At 46.3% G+C, this 10,905-nt stretch overlaps 1 protein-coding gene across 1 annotated transcript in view; it reads right to left on the bottom strand.

Moving 5' to 3' along the window:
* Positions 1-10,448: 10,448 nt before the first annotated feature.
* Positions 10,449-10,905, bottom strand: part of ZC3H12D (zinc finger CCCH-type containing 12D) — a 7,986-nt gene continuing 7,529 nt past the window's right edge. Inside the window, 1 exon segment of the mRNA XM_031056237.1 lies at positions 10,449-10,898. Within this exon segment, the coding sequence (XP_030912097.1) occupies positions 10,449-10,898 (450 nt within the window).

The following is a 10,905-nucleotide window of genomic DNA, read 5'->3' as shown; positions in this document are numbered from 1 at the left end:
TTAAACTTTCTGAAGCCCTAAGGAAACCAATGCTGGCCTGCCTGGCCTCCGTTCTGCCCCCATGAGCTTCACTTCTGGACTAAATGAAACAAAACAGCCAGCTAGCATGGCCAGGGGCTGAATTTCCTTTTGTTAATGGACCCTACAGCTGTCCTGATGGATCTCACCAGGAAGTGCTTTTCTGCCATCCCCACAGCCGTGGCCTCCAAGCTCCACATTGCAAGTGTGGAGTTTGCTCTGAAGAAACATGATTTAATTTTTCAAGGCAACTGTCATGTGTCCCAGTTCTCAGTGCTTCCTGAAAAAAAACAGTAGGGTTGAGTGATGGAGAGAGATATACTTCACTACTGACATTATTTACTATTTGCTCCCAACACAACTGTCAGGCATGGCTGTACCCTGCGATGCCATGGTTGGAAACTTGTGTTCTGACTTTGAGAGCCCAACCAAGGTCAAAGTGGACATAAGGTAAGTGGCATGCAAAGGTATGTCTTATGTAGTTACAGAGAAAAGTGTCATCCATCTCCTGATCTATTGCCTCATGTTGGTTTTCATTCTCTTTCATTTAATTTCCTGTCTTTTCATCCTGTTCTTTTCCTGGACCAATCCCTGTATTTCGTAGCAGGGTTGAACCTATTGATATTTGATTGCACATAGTGCTTGAGTCAGCATCTAGATCTTACCTGTTCATCAGTCTGCCACCCCATGGCAGCCATGCTTTTCTCTTGGATTTTGAAACAGTAGTATTAGTCATAGTACTGGCCCAGAAGGTGGTGGGCTGCCATGTGGCATTTTCAGCTCGGTATCTTTTCATTTCACATGTGAAATTCATCTCATGAGACTGAGACAAAATGCATTAGTAATGCTTCAGAGCAGGGATTGCATCACCCCCAGCTGGAGGTGTCCTAGTTACTGGTTTACAGGGCTACACTCCAGGATGCTCCCATTCTCTGTGGAGCTGTTAATGAGCTATGAATCCTGTGTTTGGCACTGGAATGGCACACCCTTAGGGCTGACAGGGAATGGCTGATCTTGGCATTGCCCATCACTTGGTCACAGCTGCTGTTTCCTGCCTAGTGTGGAAGGCCTTTCACTTCTGTGGCCAAAAGGAAGAGGTTGGCAAGCGGTGATTAATACTTTTTTCTGAATTTTGGTTTTATGACTCCAGATGAGTCTCAGGAAGGTAATACAGCTCATTTCACATCACAATTGGCTCCTGCTGTTACTGCCATGACCTAATTGTTTTTATTTTCATTTTAAGAGTAAAAGCATTTAAACCCAACCTTATAAAGACCAATGAATAAAACAGACCAGTGAAAAAGCTGTGGCTGAGGGCTTGAGGTAGGTGGCATAAATTAGATTGCTCAGAGGCTTGTTTTGTCAGTCATTATTCATCTGTTAGCAACTCCTGTGTGATCCTCTAAAGCATCAGCCGTCACTCATGTTTGACAGGACCTGCTTTGTGTGGGATTTCCCCACCCCAAGCCCTCCTGTTGTGTGTTTAGCTACAAAAGCTGCTCCATACCAGCAGGTTATGTTGGCTGCCTCTGGCTGGTTTTCGTGTGGTGTTTTGAGAGGGTGCCTGCCAGCTGTCAGGACACAGGCACAGTTAGCTCTCTCTGCATGTCCTTTAGCCCTAACGTGAGCCAGCACGATTCCTGACCTTTTCCAGATGTTTTTTCACAAGCCTCTACTACCTGGGTCAATGGAGTTTGCTTTGCCTGCCCTTTTAGCACTTTCCAGTCAGGAGGAGATAAGCCTGCTGCCATGCTGTGAGGGGTTATACCACATTACAGCCACAGGTAGCTCCCAAACCAAGGGTTTCCTCATTTTCTCTTGTCTTCCCTACTAGTGTGTTTGATTATGCAGGGCTTGATGTAATGCACACGAGCTGCTGAGTCACCCCTGAGCTGGCAAGGTTTTGTTGTTCTCTTAACCCAGTGCAGAGTGTTTGGTCCCTAGGCAGGCAGGAGCAAAGCTGGTACCTCTTGCTTCCTTCTGAATCGTGTCAAGGCCAGCCTGGGGGAGCCTTTGCTCCCAGGGCAGGTTGCCCTGCGCTTCAGAGGCCGTGTACTGCAGGGCAGTGTTTCCAGGCTGGGACATGGCAGCACCCTGGGGATGCTCCAGCAAAAGCATCAGTGTTAAGAACCATAAATATGCTGAGTTGGAAGGGATACATCAGAATCCAGTCCACTCCTGGCCCAGCACAGGACACACCTTGTGCCTGAAAGCTTTGTCCAAACACTTCTTGAATTCTGTCAGGCTTGGAGCTGTGGCCACTTTCCTGGAGAGCCTGTTCTAGTGCCCAAGCACCCTCTGGGTGATGAACATTTTCCTGATAGCCAACCTAAACCTCCCCTGATGCAGCTTCATGCTGTTTTCTCAGGTCCTGTCCCTGGTCTCAAGAGTGAAGAGATGAGTGTCTGCCCCTCAGCTTTGCCTTGTGAGGATGTTAAAGATTACAGCAAGGTCTCCCCTCAGTCTCCTCCAGGCTGAACAGACCAAATGACCTCAGCTTCTCCTCATACAGCTTCCTCTCAGACCCTTCACCATCCTCATGGCCCTTCTTTGGATGCTTTTTCATAGCTCTGTGTCTTTTTTATATTGTGGTGACCAAAACTGCACACAGCACTTGAGGTAGGTCCTTTTAGATTGCAGCTCAGTGTCAACACAATGTAACATACTGTTTATACATTATATATATATACATAGTAAAATTATATTATTAAAATATGTGAAATACATTTTTATAATTAAGACCTATACATTTTGTATGTCATAAATTTGTCTGTGTCCTCTGGAAGATTTTCTTTAGAAGTTGTTCAAGAAGGATGGGGATGTCTTCTGTTTTTCACAGATTATTTTACATATGGCAGAGTTTAGAAAGCATGTCTAACTTTTGCAATATCATTGCTAATGGCTCTGATGTAAATCTGCCTTGAAATGGCATAAACTGCATTCAAAACTGTATTGAACCCTGAAAACCAAGAGCTGGGCACCACAGATGCAGCATTTCAAGCAGGCCTGAATAAATGAAATGGAGTATGGCACAGTATTGGGAATCATCTGCTGGCTTGTGGACAAATACAGGCTCCATCAGGAAATCCTGCCTTCAAGCCAGTTTTGCTGCTCTGCTGGTGATATGACAGCTGGACCCACAGGGTTATTTGTGCCTCTGGCAAGGAGCTTAGAAACAAGGCTGCAGGCAGGTTTCAGATGGCTGTGAGCTCAAGGCTCCAAGTGCTGAGTTGCACATCCAGCCTCTGCCTGGCGAGTGGAGAATTTTATTTTCAGTTCTGTTGAGATGTAGGAGCACAACCCAACTGCCTGGCTTTGGGCAACTGTACAAGACTCCCCAGAAATGCAAGGAAAGAAGGTATAAAAGGAATGCAGTAGGAGCTTGTGCTGGTTTGTTTTGGGAGAAGTTTCCCCCTGCATTCCCCCCCCCCAGTGCTGCCTTACAGTTGCATGCTGGGAATATTTGTTGCATATCTGCCTAATTGCTGATTGACACATACAAGACAATAAACTTAATTTGTTGAAATCCCCTGTGTTCTGATTGACTGCCAATGTCCAAAGTTCACCTGGAAAGACATGGGAGATAACATTTGTAAGGCGAGGCTATCTGGGCTTGCAGAGTATTTTTTCAATTAATTTCTGCCTAAGGACTGGCTGTGATACTTATCCCCTGGCAAACCTAGTTTCAGATTTCAGCTTTAAAATATAATTGGCAGCTCAGCAAATTCATAAAATTGATCCCCATTCACACTTATTTTTGGCTTGCGTTAAGAATGTGCCAACCTGGAACTCTAAACTTAACCCCGAGTGACTTTCCCAGGGCTGCTGCCCTGAAAGGAAAGCCTGGCAGCAGTGCCTGGGCCCCGGCCAAGATAAATCCTGGGCCGCCGATGGCAGGGCAGGCGCAGCCTGAACTGCAGGTGAGGGGAGAGTAAAGAGATGGAATGAAGGGTAGATTTTGTAAAATGCTCCCTTTCTGAAACCTGTTACTGTGCATTTGTCTCTCACTGCTCCGCAGTGAGTCGGAGTCCCTCTGAGCTGCTGTGAGCCCTGCAGGGCCGCTGGACACAAACCGCGGGACAAGGCTGGACGCGTGTGGCGGGGTAACAGCGCCGCGATTCCAGCTCGCAGGAGGCTGCTGCAGCCCGAACTGCGGCTAGTGAACTCCAAGGTAAGGAAGCAAAAAGAGCCTTTGCATAATATCCACAGATGTTACATTCAGCCGCGCGGTGGGATGTTCAGGTCCCAGACACACACACATGGAGGGTCCGGCTCTCTCCCCAGGGGCCTGGGGGCTGACCCCGGTCTCGGGGCAGTACAAGGATCAGGGCCAATCATGGAAGTGGGAGGGAGTGCCTCAGGAACAGAGGGACAGACATGGGAACAGGGGAAGGATCCAGTACGGTGTAACTTAGGAGAAGCTCCCCAGGGCCTCCATAGAAGGCAGCAGGATTGGCTCGGCCGGTGAGATCGAGCCTTGCCCTTGGTTTCTTTCGGCCTGGGGGAGCAGGGTCCCGGCGCTGCTCCCGCTGCTGCTCCCGGGGCTCCTCCTGCTGCCGGGATTTCCCCGAGCGCACGGCACCGCCGTGTGTCAAAGCGGCCTCGGAGCAGCAAATCCTGCTTCTAGTGCTGCCACATTGACACCTTGTGGCGGACTTGGCCACCGTGTTTTCTAGAAATATGGTATCGGTGTGTGTCTAGGGATGTCAGCTGCCGGACGTTCCCTACAGGTTTCCATTTGGCTGCGGGCAAATTCAAACATTGGAACATCAAAGAGCAAAGTGCAGAGGCTGACCTAAACCAGTGTCTCCCAAATACCATCCCCAGTTGCTTATCAATATCATAGAAGATGAACAGAAATAACAGGAATAACTAACTTGATTATTTTTTCTACTGATGTAGAAAATTGGATTGTCTGCCCTTTTCCCCATAATATTGTTTATTTTACTTCAATTTAAACTAGTATTCACTTTTTTTCACCTTCTGCAAGGCTTAAATATGACCTAGGGAAGATGCTCCAAAGATTTAAAGATCTTCCATCTGCTTCTTTAAGTGAAGCCAGGGCTCCAAATCCACCACATGTCATACATTACGTTATGAACAAAAGGATATGCAGATGCTGAAGTTCTCCGAGAATGTTTCCCTGCTGGAAATAACATTTTTACAAGCTTCTGTATTCGCTTCAGCTTCTTCCTAATAGGACCTCCTGTGGGGAGAACTCAGTATTTCTCATTCTGATGATGGTTTTGAGTAACACATATAATTGTCTGCCAATGGCTGTGTATATTTTGGCAATAACAAATCTGTTTCCCTGCTAAATTTTCCTTAGCACCACTTTTGGAGCAGTGGCAGGGTGGACTGCAACCTTTGCCGGGGCATCATGGCACTCCTTAGGATTTAGATTTCCCTGTAGCTGGAGAATGTGGTGTTATTTAATGAAGTGCATTTTGCTGTTTACCAGTTCAAGTGGTAAAAGCCATCACATTCCTCTGGGCTTCTCCTGCTGGCCCCTTGGTGAGCCTTGGCTGTTCTTTACTCCTTGTAGACAGTTCTGATCCCTGTGCAGCTCTTCTCCCGAGCATGCCAGGAGAACTTTAATTCCTGTAGTAAAATGATGTCTAATCTGGAAACAAAATCACCACATGGTGAAGTTATCTTTGTCTTGACTTTGTGTTCAGTCTTGTAGCTCATTTGGTTACTACAGCTGATGCTGCTTCTTATTTAGCACTTTTCTCAGTTGTTTGGAGTCTCTGCAGATATTAAATTACAGATTCTAAATTCAGCAAGCTGAGAGCCACAGGAGAGCTGGGCCTGCTTTGCTCAGTCTTGCAAGTGTGCAGATGGGTGGCAGACACCTTTTTCAGTCTTACTTTGCACAGCAGTTCCTTTCCAAGGTTCATCTTACCATGTGTGACATTCAGTACTTGCTTCTTCAAGCTCTACTATTCATTAATTGTATTTAATTATTGTAATTAATTATCTTTTTGTTCTTTTCCTGAGAAAATCTACTTGTTTGTCCAGTGTGGCATTTTTTATGCCATCCACATTTTGCTGCCTGCTCCTAGTTTATGTTTTTCTTCTGCCATCAAGTGTGCTGATGCCCATTTGTCTTCTGTATGGAACCAGCAGTGTTAGCAATTCCCTTCAATGCCCAAACTAGGGAATTGTAGGTGCGGTGGAAATCCTGAGCCCAACAAGGATGAGAGAAGAAAGGGAAGATGAGGAAACAGTTTGACTCGGGGAAAGAGGAGGAGCTGGCAGGGTGGTAACCACACTGGTGAACAATCCTGATGCCACCATTCATGCACATCATCCAGTTTCCTGACTGCACTGCCAGCCCTGCCAGCCCTGCAGGGGTTGTCCTGGCTCTCTGGCTCACTGCCTCACATGGGCTGCGTTCTCTCCCTGCTCTGCTCCACTGCCCTGTCCCTTGGGCTGCATTTGCAAAGTCAGCACATCTCACTGAAGAGCTCCTCTGAGCCTGCTGTAAGACATCAAGGCTGTGAGCCCAGCTGGGGGTGGAGAAGGGATGTGGCTAAAATACTATAAAAAATCCCTTTGCTATCAATTGAAAGCCATAGCCCTTTCTCAATAATGTTAATGGTGCTGCAGTATTAAACTCTTCTCAAGAGTTAAAAGCATCCCAGTCCCCCCAGTGCATGGGAGATAGATCCTACAGCAGCCTTGTGTATCCATGAGTGAGTGCAAGGGTCTGTCACACTTGGTGAAGTACAGGCCTTGTTCTTCCCAACATTTCTTAAGGCAGAGAGAAGTCATGTTTTATTTAGTTTTTGTGATTAGTTCAAATATTTACTTAGAAATTGTGCCAGCTCTTGTGGGAACTGAGTTAAAATATTATCAAAACTTCTCAGAATAATTGGCAAATACAAGTGTTTGATACCCAGCAAGATTATCAGCTTTATAGACTGTTTCATGGCATTAATTCTTATGGTACCTCAGCTCACCACATTAGCAGGCTTGTCACCCATGTTCTGTGAAGGAGAGAGTTCTGTGTTTTAGCAGAGGTGGTGGGAGGTGTGTTGAGGTGCCCAGGACTGCAAAGAGCACTGTCCTTCCTTCTCCCTTCTTCTCCTGAGGAGCTATTGCAGGGCTGACCCAAGACTTCTTGGTGAAATATTTGTGTTTAGTTTCCCTAGCCCCTTGCAAGGGAGGGTGTCTCTGGCTTTCTGCCTTTTTGGGAAGGGCTGAGTATAGAGAAAGTAAGAGGATTTTTTTTTCTCTGGCTCTCTTTTTTTGGCTTTTTTTTTTCTGACTTTTTTTCTTAAAATGAACTTGGCAGCTCTGTAAGTCTCCCTTGGGAAAGCAGCCCATCTCCCGGAAGATTGCTCTCAGCGCTTCCAGCTTCTTCTAAAAGAGTCTTGACAACCAAAAAGCAAAGAACATCAAGGGCTTTCTGAGCCTGTTAAGATTTATGGGCTCATTTGCGACTTGGCAGCAAGAGCTGGCCTCAAATGCATCTCAGCAGAGACACCAAATAGCAACAGCCTCTCAGCCCTCTGTCCGAGAGCCACCGCCTCCCTTCTGTTCTCAGCCCTTTCCCTGCTCCAGGGGCTGACAAAGGCAGATAGAAATCCCTGCTCTGGAAAGTGCCAAAGGCCCTGCAGCCGTAGCTCCTGAGCCCCATGTGCTTGTGCTGTGGTGGAACAGGGAAGCACTCCCTGCTTTCTGTGGGCTCCTGGCCAGCAGCAGAGTTCCCCTCAGGCAGTAACACAGCGCTGCTGCTGCTGAGCTGCCCTTCCAACAAAATCCCCATGAGAAAAAACCCTCTGGTGAGCACAAGAGCCAAGAGAAATCAAGTTCTGTTTAGCACCAAAGTTTGATTTGTTTTCTCAGACACTTTTTCAGCAGAGTGCACATTCTGTGTATTTTACAAAAAGATTCTTCAGTAAATATGACAGAAATTAAAAGGAAAAAAAATTAAACATTGAGAGATCTTTGAACAACCACCAAATTCCTGTGCATCCTCAAAGGAAAAGGAGAAAAGTTCACGCACATCTCCAGCAAGCCAAGGGCACCAAGTAAAGGCAGTGTGCCAATTTTCCCATGGATTTTTAAATGCTTTGTGTATTGAAATATGTAACGTGCATGCCAGACATGAAAATTAATGATGACATGCACATTTACATCCTGCTCCATTGCTGTGTGTGTGTTTTCTGGATGCTGCCATTTGGGACTTGCTTTGTTTGGGTGGAAGGTATTTTTCCACTTGGCATCACACTTTGTCTCCAGTATTTTTTGAGGCATATCACAGAGAATTTTTCCATAGTTTTGTTTTAACTTCTGGTTTGTTAGCATTTCTAATTCTTATGTAATATGTAGTGGATAAATTTATAAGCTATTCTGACAATCCATAGGACGTATGGAAAAAACTGTCATGTTCTGTGAACGTAAGTCATACCTCCAAAATCCAATTTGCTGTTTCTTGGAGCCAGCCACAGGGGCATAAGAAATTGAACAGACACAGTATACTTATTTTCTGCAGATTCTTCAAACACCTTCATCAAAAAAAAAAATAAACAAAAAAACCAACTCAAAACAAAACAAAAAACCAAAAGCTGCTGGTGGTTTCCAGAGGGAAACAGATCAAACTATCACAGCTTTCAAAAAATTCATGTGATAATGTCACTAAGGGTAAATTACTGCTACCTTTGCAAAAGCAACAGAATTCCAACTTCTCATTGAGGACTGTGTTTAATTCCTGCATAGAACTAACAACCCTGTACTTCAGAGAAATGAGATACTGCAGGGTCAGAGAGCTTGAAAATCCCACCTGAATGTTGAAGCATCTGTTCTAAGATGACTGGGACTGAGGGAAAAAAGAAAACAAAACCAAAAACTAAACAAAATAACAACAAAAAAACCCCACCACGTAAGTAAAACCCAGAAAATGAAGACATTATTGAGGACAAAGTGCTATAGATGTTATAGAACACATTTTATAATGTGTTAAAACATTTTTAAAACATGTCATATTGACATACTTAAACTTTGGTATAATGCCAAAAAGCCTTCAGGATCAAGCTTGCTAATTGAATTGAACCTGAAGCATTTGGTGGAATAATGCAGAGATTAGCAGCTTTACAGCTTACTGGAAATCAAACATGTCCTAACAGAACATAGTTTACTGTATAATTGCATCATGGGGCCACATTTGGTAATTGATAGTTAAGTCAACAATACATTTCTTGTTCAATACAAGAGACATTTTCAAGCTTTTTTTTTTTTTTTCCTCAAGTATCATCTGGACTTCTGGATTTTTTTAATTACCAGCCCCAAGCCCTCAGTCCACACCAGGACTTACATTGAAGATGACTTCCCTGATTTGATTTACCCTGTGTATGCCTCTTTCCTGAGAAATGTACCTGTGTCTTCCTTCAGGTGCTCTGGTGCACCTCCAGCCCCTCTGCTGGGGGTTCTGTGTGCTCTCAGTATGGCTTCAGAAGCACGAGATGTAGCTCTGAAAGCTCCCTGGCAGTGGGCTGGGCTTGAATCAGGTGGTGACAGGGACCCAGAGCTGCCTTCCAGCAGAGAGCACAGCCCTGTGCTAAGGGAGCAGGCCAAATCACCTTCTGTGCTGGCTGAGCAAGCACAGTTCTTTTATGGAATTTGAACCATAGGCTGGACTCTAAAATCACATCTAGTGTTTCAGGGCATTACTGAAAATCTGTGCCATGCTCAGTCCGGGCACCAGTGAGGTTCAAATGCTGGCAGCCCAGTAACCCTGAGTCCTCCTGTTCTCTTTCAGGGGAGGTGGAATGCAATCCCACTGCTGTGGGTGACAGCCTTTGCCTTGACTTGATGCTTATACTTGTATTCCTGGAGCAGCTGTAATCCTTGCCATAACACCCTCTAAAAACAGTTAAGATTCAGAATAAGCCTCAGTTAGTTAAGCCTCAGCATCTTCTTGCCCTGGGACTTGTGCTGATAGGGAATGGTTTGCTCTGGAGCTTTCACAAGTTTTGTGTCTTTCAATCATTAAAGTCCAGCAGGCAATATCATAGAATAACAGAATTGTTTGACTTGGAAGGGACATAAAAGCTCATGCAGTTCCAACATCCCTGCTGCCATGGGCAGGGACACCTTTCACCTTTCACCAGGCCAGATTGTTCAGAGCCCCATCCAACCTGGCCCTAAACACTTCCAGGGATGGGGCATCCACAACTTCTCTGAGCAACCTGTTCTAGTGTCTCACCACCCACCCAATTAAGAATTTCATCCTAAAATCTAATCTAAACCTACCCTGTCTCAGTTTGAAGCCATGCCCCTGTGTACTGTCACTGGAGTTCCTGATTAAGAGTCCCTCTCTGGCTTCCTTGTAGGCTCTCTTCAGATACTGGAAGGTTTCTATGAGGTCTCCATGCAAACTTCTCTTCTCCAGGCTGAACAGCCCCAACTTCCTGAGTCTGTCTTCATAGGGGAGGTGCTCCAGTGCCCTTTTCCTGGATACTGGGGTACAAAGTCATCACCTGGCTCATCCCACTGTAGGGATAAGGGGAGCACAGCTCCCTGTGTATGTTTCTTTGCTGGGCAGAGGGTGGCCTTGCAGCTGGGGTGTGCCAGTAGTCCCTGTAAGAGGCACTGGGGTAGGCATGGGCGTTCTGGAATAATCCCGTTCCATTGCTGCCCTCCAGCTGCGAGGGCTGCCCCGGGGCCTGGCTGGGCACAGGGCGCTGCTGCTGGGGCTGGCGATGGGGCCGGGGCTCGCCGTACGGGGGCAGCGGGGCAGGGCACAGAGCCGGGCACTGCAGCAGAAGAGGCTGCTGGCTCTCCAGGGCCTGTTCGTGCTGAGCACCGCGAGGGAAGGAGCGGCTCCTGTGTCCTGCTCCCTGCACACCTGGGCGCTCCTGAGCCCAGCCACGCTCCGCG

This window comes from Geospiza fortis, unplaced genomic scaffold (genome assembly GCF_000277835.1).
Source record: "Geospiza fortis unplaced genomic scaffold, GeoFor_1.0 scaffold162, whole genome shotgun sequence".
Taxonomy (NCBI): Eukaryota; Metazoa; Chordata; class Aves; order Passeriformes; family Thraupidae; genus Geospiza; species Geospiza fortis.
This window is presented reverse-complemented; position numbering and strand designations above follow the sequence as displayed.